The 14,032-nt window shown below is 32.8% G+C and overlaps 2 protein-coding genes across 2 annotated transcripts; one reads left to right on the top strand and one right to left on the bottom strand.

The window, feature by feature from the left end:
* The first annotated feature begins 3,822 nt into the window (after positions 1–3,822).
* Positions 3,823–7,099, top strand: LOC105434901. The gene is made up of 3 exons (XM_011653178.2): positions 3,823–4,322; positions 4,476–6,640; positions 6,742–7,099. Exons 1-3 carry the CDS (start codon positions 4,256–4,258, stop codon positions 6,820–6,822), a joined length of 2,313 nt encoding a protein of 770 aa, XP_011651480.1. The 5' UTR covers positions 3,823–4,255; the 3' UTR covers positions 6,823–7,099.
* Positions 7,100–7,156: 57 nt separating this feature from the next.
* LOC101218329 (hypothetical protein) lies at positions 7,157–8,324 on the bottom strand. Its single transcript, XM_004149133.3, has 2 exons — positions 7,723–8,324; positions 7,157–7,619 (listed from the first exon to the last, which is right to left on the bottom strand). The coding sequence occupies exons 1-2, from the start codon at positions 7,998–8,000 to the stop codon at positions 7,328–7,330; spliced, it is 570 nt and encodes a 189-aa protein (XP_004149181.1). The 5' UTR covers positions 8,001–8,324; the 3' UTR covers positions 7,157–7,327.
* Positions 8,325–14,032: the final 5,708 nt, after the last annotated feature.

Raw genomic sequence — 14,032 nt, 5'->3', positions numbered from 1 at the left:
TTTCCATTCACATATATCTTCCACCTTTAATGGATCCAAAACGTAGCCCAAAAACTTGTTTTCATAATTGCTTTTCTCTCTCTGTTTTTAATTCCATACTTATTTTCTTCTTAATTTTGTTATTTCTCACTCTTTCTTTCTTTCTTTCCTTCTTTCATTTTACCTTGCCTCTTGCTGCTTCTTCCCCATACAATTGTATCTTAGGCTTAGATATAAAATATGATCAATGCACAACTTCTTCATCAACTCAATTACTTTATCAAAATTTACAAATTTTAACAAATATATACCCTCAAATCTGATTTTGTTTCAAACCTAATCAAGTTTCTAACATACATATATTTATAATCCATTAAATATTGAAGAAAAGTGGCAACACTTGTTGCAATTTAAGGTGAAATTTCTTAGATTTTGATGAAATGGAATGTTTTGGATGAAAATTGATACAAATTACTTAGTGATGAGAATAATCAAACAAGTAAAAACTAAACTAGTTATATATGATGTTAATGATTTCATTATGGAATACTAAACAAATTTTGTTTTCTAACACATTCATTCTTAAATATAAAAAATGTATAGGGTTTACTCCCCTTCAACTTTATTAAATAAAACTTTGTTTTCGTGTATCCTCCCTTAATTCTATGTCTAATATATTCATATACAACCTCCATCTTGTTCTTTTTTTTTTTTTAATATCTATCATTACATATTTAATTTAATTTTGTCTTTCATAAACAAGAGAATTATATTAAAAAAAATTATAACAAAAATTTGTAGGTTATATAGAGCCCCTATTTGATTTTTTTTTTTTTTACTTATTAAGTAAACAACTAAAAGTTAAAAGAAACTTTTAAAAGTTTAGACTCTCAATCCACGCACATTTGAAAAGCCTAAATTTATAATTTAGGTTTAGATAGATGACTACTTGATTTTTAAAAGTTATTGTCATTCATAATTTTTTAATCATAGTCTTCCTCTTCCTCTCTGTTACGCGAACATTTGATTTATTAAGAAAATTGAAATTAAAAAATAAATTATAAAATCTATATTTTTAATTTTTAAAAATTAACCTTGATTTTGGGAACTTCTGGAATGTATAGAGTTTACGGACTTAATAATACTTCAATCTATTGATTTATTTGTTATCTTATCTACTTTAAGTGTGTTTAAAAGAAAACAAGTAAAATTTTGAACAAAAAAAAGAAAGAGTTTAAAAATACTTGATAGATACAAAAATTTGATATCCATTACATTATGAATTTGTAATGTTGGAATAGTCAGGGTGGAGGTAGTATTTGGCCACCAACACAACTATGAACATCAAGTTAGCAATTGTTTAAGACTATGAGATGTTTTTAATATAGCTAAAACTAATGTGTTATGCCATCTTGATATCATCAAAAAAATGATTTCTAACATTCACCCGTGAGTTAATTATCTCTTTAAAATGATTCATTAAATGTAATTTTGAGTTGAAGTTAGATATATTTTTTTACTATTTTTGTTTTTAATATTTAGGTAATAATTAAAGTGAGTTATCTAAAATTGATTAAAGTAGAATTTAAAAACAAAATTTAAATAAAAAACTGAATGATTAGGAAAGTAGTTCTTAGGCAACAACATGCGGTTAGCCATAATTAATTCTCTTAAAAAAAAAAAAAAAGTTGATTAATACATTGAAGTGTGGAGATTGGAAATAATAAAAAGAGAGTTAAATAATAATGGAATGATTAATAGAGGAACAATGATTAGTAGGAGAGGTTTTGATATGGTTGGATGGGGGTTTAGGGTTTAGGGTTAGTGTGGTTTTTGGGAAGCACGCATGGATGGTACTATCTGAGGCACGTGAAACGAGGACGGGGTTAGTTTTGGTATTTTAGGGTAGCACAGCATTAGCACCATAGTCCAGTCATGATTTTGACCAATTCAATCATTTTTTTTTCTTTCTTCCATCATCACATCACGACCCTCTCCATCTCATAATCCAACCACTAGATTTTTGTTTTTCTTTTCCACTCAATCCATTCATTAAATAACTTTCTAATTTTCAATTGGATATACCACACCCTCACCCTCACCCTCACCCTCACCCTCACCCTCACCTTATATTATAGGTGTAAAAATATGGGTTAAATCTGAATAATCTCCACTATCAAACCCATATTATAAGGTTTGACTTTAATTATATTAAAATATGAATTGAATTGGATTAAAATAATTTGATATTTTCGAGTTGGTTTGGGTCTCGGGTTGAAGGGTTGAGAAATTCGGTTCAACCCAACCCAACTTGAATTAATATAAATATACATATAAATAATAATAATATATTATCTAATAAAAAAACAATTAGGTTTCTTATTCTTTTAGGTTTGATTAAAGTGTATCTTGAACCTTATTATTAAAAGTGAACTTCATGAACATTTATAAGTAATTTTTATATTTTAAGAACTTTGAATTTATTTGTGTTTGTAATTTTCAATTTATGAATGCTTATCTTGAATTTGTTGTATGAAATTTTGAATTATGTATGTTTGAAATTTAAATGTAGTAAACTTATAGAACCCGATTTAAATGTACCTAGAAACAAAAGAAAAAACAAATCTATTCAATCCGATAATCCAACCCGATTTTACCTCTACTTTATATTATTTTTAATTATACCTTTTAACTAATTAATTCAAAACTGTTTTTATGACTTTTTTTTTCTTTCAAAATATTATAATCTAACTATAATAATTATCTCCTCGTCTAATAGGGTTTCAAAATATTTAGATAAATATATGCCTTAATCAATAAAATATTTTTTTTTAAAGTATAGTTTTGCAATAACTCTAATACCATTTTAACAATTATTATCTAGATGTATTAAACAAAAGAATTATATATTGGTGACTAATACCAAAACGCGGCTGAACAACTACTAATTAATTTTTTTGCTCCTGTTTAAATTATTAACTGCATCATTTTTACTAACTCCAATATCTATCATTCAAATACCCATTCTTTTCTTATAGTGTGTTAAAAAGGAATCTGACATATTTTAATTAACATAAGTTAATATTGATATTTTTAGAGTTGTCTTTGAATCCTTGCAGACTTGTGAGTTGTGTTTCAAGGCATTGTCTACTATTAAAACTTTTGATTGTTTGATCATTTTCACCCCTTTTGTACTATGATGCATCCATTGAAATATTTATGGTTCATTTTTTTCTAAACAGGTTCCATGTACGTTGTTTAATTACTTGGATTTGAGAAAATGTTGATATTTTCTTCTTTGATTATCAAAATATGTGTATTTGAGCTTGATATAGTGGAGTGAAATTGAACTTGAAATCTTCTTAAAGGAGTGAAAGGACAAAACAATGATTTTTATTTTAAAATTTTGAGAAAGATTAATATGAAGTGCACAACTTTTTTTTTCTATCAAGATTTGAAGTGGACAAGTTTAGTTTTTGAATGGAGTAGGTCTTTAAACTCTTAATTTTGTGTAAAAAATTTATTGAATCTTCCCTGTTAGATAAGTCATTTCAATTTTCAATTTTGTTTAAAAAAATTAATTGAGATTAAAGGTATAAATTCATCTTTACAGAGCCACAATTTTTTTTAAAGCTTAGGATCTAAATTTGTAATTTTGTAAAGTGAAAAATTAAGACAAAAATCTCAAAATTCGTTACTAATAAAAATCTATCACCGATAAACAACGTATCATGTACTATATTTTCAATTTGTGTTGACTATATAACAATCGTTTTAAATCATATCCACGCAATCATGTAGTTTTTTTTAAACGATGGAAAAAGAGCTTTAAATCTGGACAATTGTGTTGACTATGTTACATAAGCATGTTGACTATGTAAACGATTTTTTTAGATCATGTGAAAAGTAAAAATTTGAAAAACAATGTAATTATAAGAAAGATGACTGATCGTCAACCAAACCCAAACTTTTTGGGTTAGGTTGGGTTGATGAACCGATAAGATTCATTTGCGTAGGTCCATATTTTCCCTCCTACCCCGAGTTGTGGAGACAAAGCCTTTGAAGTTGGGCTTGGTCCAATTGTTTATGAAAATGGGTCAAGGAGTTTGGAAGTTATCGAAGCCCAATTCTGGAGTTCCATGAACAAGAGGACGAACTGACAGTCTGGCACTTCCAACGTTCGAAAATCTTCAAATTTCAAGTGGCTTTGATCTTCCTTTGCCCTTTCAATCCCTTTTCATCAACTATTTCACTCCTTTCAATCCCTTTTGTTCAGATGGAGAATCCTGATCAACTAATTTCATCACCAACTACAACCAATCCTTCCATGTCCTCCAAATCCGGTGAGTCTCTTTCTCTAATTTCTTGTCAAACAATTGAAAACTCATTATTTTATCCTTCTCTTGATTTTCCTGCCACTTTCTTTTTCTATGCTTAGATTTCAAGTTTAAACCATTTCTGATTTCTACTTTAAGTAATTTTTTTTTTCTTGTTAGATGAAAGCGATAAAAATTATCCTCCATCCGTGGCCAATTTGAATTGGAGAAAGCAAGGGGAAACCAAAAAGTTGGATGCAAAGAACATTTTGACTGATCGAAATGGGGCAATCGATCCCAAATTTACTGATAATTCGTTGTCGGAGATCCCCAACGTCGATCTGGATTCTGCATTTCAGGCATCACTGCCCTATGATCCATTGACAAATTACCTCTCTCCTCGTCCTAGATTTCTCCGATACGAACCAAATAAACGGCGGGAGATCTTTTTGAAAACTTTTGGCGAGGGTTCTCTGTCGGTTTCTCACACTTCATCTTCTGAAGAAGAAGAAACCAATATTAAAGAGGTGGAGGAACAGCTTGAGGTGGAAAGTGAGGGGAAATCTAATGAAATTGATGATGAAGGTGAAGGATATGAGGAGGAGGTGAATAGAGGTTGGAAGTTGTTGAAGTTTCTGGTGCTAGTTGTGAGTTTGATTTCGTTTACCTTCTATATCAGTTCGATGAACTCGTCTTCACCTTCATTTGAAATTTCAGGAGCCTTCGGGTCTGGTTCTATACCGATTTTGAATCATTCAATCGAGTTTTTGTCGAGCCCAGTGGTGGAATCTGTTTATGGGAATGGAAGGAATTTTTGGGGTGAAGAAGTTACTGAGTCTGAGTCAATGAGGAATTCTGAAGGTGTTAGACAATTAAACAATCAAGAAGATGCCAAAGATAGAGGTTTTATTGAAGAAACCGAGATATTGAATGGTGAGAATGGAGGTGGTAAGGCTGGAGATTTGGTAAGAGTCGAACTGGTTGAAAAAGGAGAAAAACCACTAGCTGGGGAATGTGTCACTGAGGAGATGGCTGAAGGTGAAACAAGTAGCGTTGAGTTGCTGAACTTTGGAGATACTGGTGATTGGAAAAAAATAAAAGGATCTGAAATGTCTAATACAATATCGGTCCCTTGTGAAACATCAGAAGAAGATGAAATTACGGAAGCTTCAAATGTCCATGGACTTGATGAGGTCAAGTTGTTATCTAACATTTCAACTGCTTCTGAGAATGAGTACACTCTTCAAATGAAGGTGGTTGAGAAGGAAAAAGAGGAAGATTTGGAAATCATTGAAAACAACACAGGGGAATCTGAGAGTTTTGTTCTTGAGGTGGATAAAATAACTCAAGCTTCAAATGTCAATGGATTTGATGAGGACAGGTTGTTATCTAACATTTTAACTGTTGCTGAAAATGAGTACTCTTCTCAAATGGAGGTAGTTGAAAAGGAAATGGTTGAAAGCAACAGAGGGGAATCTGAGAGTTCCGTTCTTGAGGCGGATAAAATTACTGAAGCTTCAAATGTCAATGGATTTGATGAGGACAAGTTGTTGTATAACATTTTAACTGTTGCCGAAAATGAGTACACTCCTCAAATGGAGGTAGTTGAAAAGGAAGAAGTGGGAGATTTGGAAATGGTTGAAAGCAACACAGGGAAATCTGAGGGTTTCGTTATTGAGGCGGATAAAATCACCATTTTGGAGGGGATAATAAACAGAGTATCCAGTTTTGTTGAAGATTTGGAGAAACTGAAGTCTAAGCTTGTTGAGCTGATGCACACTGAAACGAAGTCTGTGCTTAAGGCTGTACTTGGACTTTCAGTATCATCTGCAGTGCTGACTTGTTTGGTCTTGTCTTTCCAACTTAAGAAGAAGAAAGATGATATAAAAGTACCAGCCATTTCTGTGAGTGTAGAACCATTGCTGCAGGGTCCAGTTGCAGAAGCTGAGAAAGTTATCGTGAGGAAATCACCTTCAATTAAGGTTACTCGTGATGTTAATAGAACAAATAACGAGATTATCAGGAACGTTGATTCTTTCAAAAAGCTTTCATCTTCTATCCATTCAAGAGATGAAGGGGGAAATTTCAAAGTAATGCACCATAATGAAGCTCCAACAGTTCAGTTTGGTGAGTTCGTAGTTGGAGAGATCAGCAACTCTCTTAAGGGTAAATTGAACAACTGGACGATTGAGGTAGAAGATAGCAATTTTCCTGGTTCAGTTGAAGAGGAACCAGTGAGGAATATGACTTCTGGACCCGAGCAAGCTTTGTCAGAGTTCTCTGCCACGACTTCTTCCCCATCCTACGGAAGCTTTACCACTATGAAGAGGATTGTCAAAAGAGAGGTGAGGATAATTTTAACCTGTAAGGTTTTTTTTTCCTTGACAATATCAGTACTTTGAAACCGACCGATGGTTCATCTAAGGTTGCTGATTTTCATCTTTAGGTGGGAGGAGATGGTGAAGTAAAGTTGATCCCAACCCCAGTGAGAAGATCAAACAGAATTAGAAACCGTATGATGTCGTAATACACTTCATTGCCATGACATGCGCTTCTGCCTTTTGAACATTATTTATTATTGGAACAGCACCCTCCGTTGTTCATATTGTTTGCTTTGTTCCACTCTAGAATTCCTGAAGTTCATTCTAGACAGACTTCATAACTGATAGTCTTTTAGATCACTTCCTCTTTTAGAGAGTTTAGTGTCATCGTTAATATCCATTCCTCCTTTAGAATCGATTTCTGAAGTGAATAGTTGTTTGTTTCAAACATCTTCTATCAAAGAAGATCAATCATTCGTATCACGTGTGCCAAATTGTTTAGTGTATTTGAGGAAGGAAATAAGCTATGGGATTTTAATATAATTGAATGAAATGTAGTAGTTTCTATGAGAAACTCTCATCAATGCTGAGAGAGTAAAAATTGGCTATAAAGCCAGCTACATGATTTTCATTTTCATTTCTATTGTACAAGCAAAAGTTAAGTGGAAATAAATGGCCAATTTAATGTTGGAACTTGGAAGTGATCAAAGATCAAAAGCTCTCATCATATATAGGAATGGGAGGAGGTCTACAACCAGCCAAATTACTGCCTCTCCTTACTTGGACAAAAGACAGAGAGCTCTTTGATGCCTTCTTAAAAGTTGGAGCCTTTGGAAGGGTATAGGAAGACTTGTGGATGTCCAAGCCACCTGCATAGCTCTTACATGTATTCAATCTCCTGCCGTATGGATTTGGCTTCTTTGGAATGTCTTCTATACTCTTTACACTTGACAGAGATGCAAAAGACCGAGACTTTCCCTGATAGAACATTGATAGTCCTCTCCTGCACATAGAGTAGTAGTTGTTAGAAATTTTAGAACAGATTCAGCAGTAGTTTAAAGAGTCATACTTGTGATTCTAATAAAAGAACTTCATCAAAAGCTTACTTGATTGGGAGTTGAGCAGAAAGATCTGTGAAATCCTCCAATGGGCCATTAGATTGAGACGAAGAATTTGAAGTGGATGAACACGCATCGTCTGCCAAGTCTGATGAAGATAGTGATTCACTCGAAATCGTTGAATCTTCAAATGAAGATGTTGAAGATGCAACGTTGTACTGATCAACTCCCTTGGTGATCGTCCAATGATCTAATTCTTCATGGAAGTCTTGGTGCAGTGTAGCTGAACATGGTTGATGAAGCATAAATCTGTGTAGTTCACCCATAATGAAGAAGATGAAGACGGGAACCAAAAAGCAGAATTTGATAAGATTTGGTGCTTTTGATGGCCTGAGCTTTTAATGCATTTATATAAGATAACCCCTTTGAATTGAATATAAATAACCTTTGAGTCTCTGACATTTCTTGTGGAACATTTTTATAGGCATCCAATTATAAAAAGAAGATAAAATTCCAAGAGTGGTTGCTTATTTTTCAAAAAGAGAAATTGTAGGTCTCACATGTAGAGGCATGGAGTCTCCAAACAACCAATAGAAAGGGTATGGCCCAAAACAAAGAAATGTCAACCAGTGACCCTGAAAGCACAAAAGCTCCATGCACTGGATGGTGACACAAAGAGGTAAGGTCTAAATTACAAAAATTATATGAATAGAAAAAAGGAAAGATTTGAAATAAATAATGTCCTCTGCTTTTGATTGAAAGCCTTATCTTAAGATTCTTCATTATCTTGTGTTATGGTATGAATTGCTTGACCTTTTGAAAAGTTTGGATTTGTGGAATTGAAAAAGTTTAGGGATAAGCTCAAAAAAGGGGGTAGGGATGAAGAGAAGATCTATCCATCCACATAAGAAGAAGGGTCACTATCTTTCGTTCTTTTTTTTTTTCTTCTTGTGGGTATTCCATATCTTATTTGGAAGAGGAAGAATCTTTGGTCAAAAATATTGTCTAATAAAAAAAAAACACATGGTAGATGCAAGGAAACTAGGATGCACATAACATTAATTGGTTAGGTGGGGACAACCTTTTGAATTAGAGAAATTTGAAGCCTTGGCCTTAGTCTTAGGGGACAAATTGCAATTATGTTTTATGAAAACCATGTGTTACTCTATCCATACATTAGCTTATCAAAATCTTCTTCAATCTTCAATTTCAAATCTCGAAGCCATATTTTTGGATAATTGGCATTTTATATACTTTTATCAAAAGAAGAACAAAGGTTTGTTTGACTTTTTCAAACAAAAGAAAACTCAAAGGGAAAGTTGATTTTCATTTTTTATTATTATTGGATACAATTTGAAAAGGGGATGCTAAAGTTGAAACGGTAATGAAGATAATGTTATGTCTTCCACCAATTCACGTATGAAACGTTTGGGTGAGATCCATATGGAAAATGAATTATTGACATATTATGAGATATGTGTGTATCTGGTGGTTGGCATTCATAGGGATTTTGTTTCTGATTACACACTAAATAAGCAAATTTTTCCATCACTAAAATTTCAGTATTTTCAATCCAAAACTAATTATTAACACAATAACAATAACTAGTTTGTGTTAATAATAGTAAAATGTATTTTTTTTTATTTACCTAGTTTTTGTTTTCTTATGTTTAAGTTCAATTTTTTATTTTAGAATTTTATGTCTAAAATCAAATTTGGTTGACATAAAATTTGAATAAATGAAATTATTTTAGATCTTTTTTAAGTTTAAAGGTATTTAGAAAGTTTTCAATATTTTTTAATATAATTTTAACACTTTTCGTCCAAATCTAATTAAGAGTATTTTAAAAAAAAATCTAACAGTTTAAAATACTCATTTTTTTTTACAGACTATCACGTTCATTGATTTTTTTTTTTAATTTAACATTTTTAAAAGTTCTTATTTTTTAAACGTGAAGTAAAGATTACTGTTGCAATTGCTAAAAAATACTCTTTAGTTAACGTATAGTATGATAGATACATTCATGAGTGATAGAACTTTTGTTGATAATAGACTCTTATACTCTTATGATTTATTAGTCACTACAAGAATTTCGCGGCGTCAGAAACGACGTCGTGCAAAACAACGTCGGTGTTAAGCCGATTTTGTCTACATTCACCAAACTATGTTGATGTATGGCACTTTCCGCGACGTTTGGGATCAAAACGTCGTGGAAAGTTTACTAATTAATTTGTTATTTTACTTTTCCGTGACGTATTTCTCGGACACGTCGCGGGAACTCGAAACGTTTCGTTTCGTTGGAGACTTTTCGCAACGTCCATCTCCAAGACGTTGTGGAAATGTGAATATTTAATTTTTTTTTGACTTTCCGCAACGTGTCTGGGAGAGACGTCGTGGCAAGTTCAAATATTGATTCAAATGATAAACTTTTTGCGACACACTTCTGACCTACGTCACGGAAAGTCCAAATATTAAATCAAATGATAAACGTCGTTCTGTGACGTAAGTGTCCTCAAACGTCGCAAAAAATTTGTAGAGAAACGAAATGTTTCGACTTTCCACGACGTGAGGGCGTGACATGTCGCGGAAAGTGGAAACTAATAATTTAAGAAACTTTTGGTGACGTCAACGATCCTCCACGTCGCAGAAAGTTGAATAACATATTTATTACTTTCGACTTTCTGCGATGTTTGACCTAGTAACGTCACCGAAAGTAAAGATAATGCGACGTCAACAATCTAGCTCGTCGCCGAAAGTCAAAAGTAATAAATACGTTATTCAACTTTTCGCGACGTGGCTACGTAGACGTTGTGGAAAGTGAAGATAATCTACGACGTCAACAACCTGGCACGTCGCGAAAACAACCTTTCTGGGATATTTTCGAAAACGTCGTGAAAAGTGTTGGCTATTTCAAACACATAAGCTATACGCAAACTCATGGAAGAGAAGAAAATTTTGAGAGAGAGGGAGAAAATTCGAGAGAAAAAGGGAGAGAAGGAATCGTTGCCGCCACCATCACCGCCCACTGTCGCCATCTTGAGGTCGTTTTCTTGTGTTTTTTCTTTTTTTTACTTTTTTTTGCATTTAGGTGTGTAAAGTGTATGTATATGTATATGTAGGTATATGTTTACGTAAGTATAATTTTATGTGTATGTGTTATGTGTATATGTGTATATGTAATGTGTAATGTATATGTATGTATAGTAATGTATATTTTATTATTGCAATTAGAAAATTATACAAAGTTTAAATAATGTACAAATTTAGAAAAATGTACGAATTTAAATAAAATTTGAATACATTATATTGAACAATAGTTTAGGGTCTAGTAAATTTGAGATAAAGCTAAGGAGTCTTTATCGAATTCAATATTGAATTTGATATTGAATATGAATTTCATATTCAAATTGCATTTGAATTTCATTTTCAAATTGCATTTGAATTTTTTAAAATGTTAAATAACGTAACTAAAATGGAGTATGTATAAAACTAATATAACATATTTATTTGTTAGGTCTTTTTATCGAGATGGACAAGAGTTGGATAAAAATTAGGGATAGGCTTTCCGTTGAGGGAGTTTTTCAGTTTTTAAAGGTTGCAAAACATCACACAACTAATTATGGAAAAATAAGGTGTTCATGCAAGAAATGTATGAATTCAAATTGGGACTCCTTAGAGGGTGTGAGGCAACATCTATTAACCACTAGAATAGCCTCCTCTTATATAAACTGGGTGTATCATGGAGAGCCCTTGACCTTAAACATAAGTGTTGATTTTATGGCATTAATCTATATTTTCATTCATTATTTAGTAGAGATGACCTATATATAACCATAGAGAAATACACTTAAGGAAATAATATCAAATAATATCTCCAGAATAGTATCTCCTAAGAATAATCTAATTATATTAATAATAGGTATACAAACTTTTAATGAAAGAACCAGTAGTAATTACCCAATAGTTGACGAAGGAACCAGCAGTAACCGAATAGTTGATGAAGGAACCAACAGTAACCCATTTACTAAAGAAAATGAAATATTGAATATGTTGCATGATTTACAAGCTGGTATTGACCAAGTAGAAGAGAGAGAGGAAGATTTACATTTAGAAGAAGACAGAACAAACAACGTATTTAAGGAGTTATTAAATCAAGCAAGTTGTGAGCTATACTCCGACTGTTCAGAATTTTCGTCACTAAATTTTTTGGTTAAAATGATGCACGTTAAGGTTCTCAATGGTTGGAGCAACAAGTCTTTCGATATGATGTTAGAGTTAATAAAATGTGTGTTTCCAATGTGTGGTACTAACATCTCTAGTAGAAGCCAAACGAAAATTGTGTGATTTGGGCTTAGGGTACAAGATTATTCATGCTTGTAAGTATGATTGTGTATTGTTTTGGAAGGAGTTCGAGGACTTGCGAAAATGTTCGACTTGTGGTGAGTCTCGATATAAGATTAATTCCAACAGATCGAGAAATAAAATTCCACAAAAGGTATTGTGTTACTTTTCATTGGTGCCAAGATTACAATGTGTTTGTATCGCAAAAAAGTTCGACAGACATGCGATGACATAAGGATAAACGAGTGGAAACAGAGGATGTGTTGAGACATCCAGCAGATGTAGAGGGATGAAAGCACTTTGATTTTGAATTTCCTAATTTTGCATTGGAGCCACGAAATGTTTGTTTGAGGTTAACTTCAGATGGATTCAATCTGTTTGGTCATATGAGTACCTCATACAATATGTGGCATGTGGTGTTAATTTCATACCATTTGCCACCATGGAAATGCATGAAAGAGTTGAACTTTTTCATGTCATTGCTCATTCCAGGTCCTAAATCTCCCTACAGAGAAATTGATGTATATCTACAACCATTTCTTGAGGAGTTAAAAAATCTATGGACATTTGGTGTGCATACGTATGATTGTCTGACAAATCAATATTTTCAGTTGTATACAACCTTGTTGTGGACAATTAATCACTTTTCGACATATGGTGATCTATCCGGTTGTAGTACAAAATGATATCAGGCATGTCCCATTTGCATGGGGGATAGATTATCGTTCGAAATATGTGGGAAAATAGCATTCACGGGATATTGACGGTATCTTCCTGACAATTATGTTTGGCGTAGAAGTACTCTCTATGATGGAAAGGTAGAGTGTAGATCACCTCCAGTTATAATGATGACCAAGAAATATTGGAATAACTAGATTCTTTGGAGTTTCCAGTAATGAGTAAGCATCCTTCGTTAAAAGATAGAAAAAGAAAAATAGTTCTTAATTGGACTAAGAAAAGTATTTTTGTCGATCTTTCTTATTGATCAAGACTACGTATTCGTCATAAACTTGATGTAATGCACATTGAAAAGAATGTTTGTGACAACTTGGTTGGTACGTTGTTGAATATTGAAGAAAAAACAAAAGATACCACGAATGCCAGATTAGATTTACAATATTTGAAAATAAGAAAAAATTTACATTTGGTAGAAGTGGGTAACCGATTAGTGAAATCATATGCGAGCTATATCTTGACTAGTAGGGAGCGGATTGAGTTCTGTAAGTTCTTGAAAGCAGTTTAGTTTTCCGATGAATTTATTTATAATATTTCACGATGTGTGAATGCAAACAAGGAAAAAATATCAGGTCTCAAAACGCACGACTGTCATGTACTGCTACACCAACTTCTTCCAATCGGTGTTAGGGCATTCTTACCAAAAAAATGTGTACACTGCAATTACTGAACTGTGCAGTTTTTTTCATGATTAGTGCACCAGGACGATAAGAATAATTGATTTGGACAGATTGCAGCAGATATTATAATTATATTGTGCAAATTGGAAAGAATATTTTCACCTGCTTTTTTAAGTGCCATGGTACACCTTGCAGTTACTTGTCATACGAGACAAAGGTTACTAGTCCGGTTTCTCACAGTTGGATGTATCCCATTGAAAGAAGTCTCCGCACACTAAAACAATATGTTTGTAACAAAGCACGTCCTGAGGGGTCTATTGCAAAAGGATATATTATGAACGAATCAAGTATTTTCTGTTCACGCTATTTGAAGGGGATTGAGACCTAATTCACTAGAGAAGATCGAAATGACGATAGCATTGAAGAGGATGAGGTCATTGGTCAGTATGAAGTATTCGTTCAGAAATTACGACCATTGGGAGCGTCACATTTACGAAGTATATCACAAGAAGAGAAATGACTCTTTCATTGGTACATTCTCAGCAATGTAGATGAAATAGGTGAATATCGAAGGTACACATTTCTATACATACTTTAGGGTTTTATACCTCGCCGACACACAAACTCACAATTGTGTACTTTAGAAAACACCTTTTTTGATA

This window comes from Cucumis sativus, chromosome 3 (assembly GCF_000004075.3).
Source record: "Cucumis sativus cultivar 9930 chromosome 3, Cucumber_9930_V3, whole genome shotgun sequence".
Taxonomy (NCBI): domain Eukaryota; kingdom Viridiplantae; phylum Streptophyta; class Magnoliopsida; order Cucurbitales; family Cucurbitaceae; genus Cucumis; species Cucumis sativus.
Note: the sequence above shows the minus strand (reverse complement) of the source record. Positions and strands in the feature narration are given on the sequence as shown.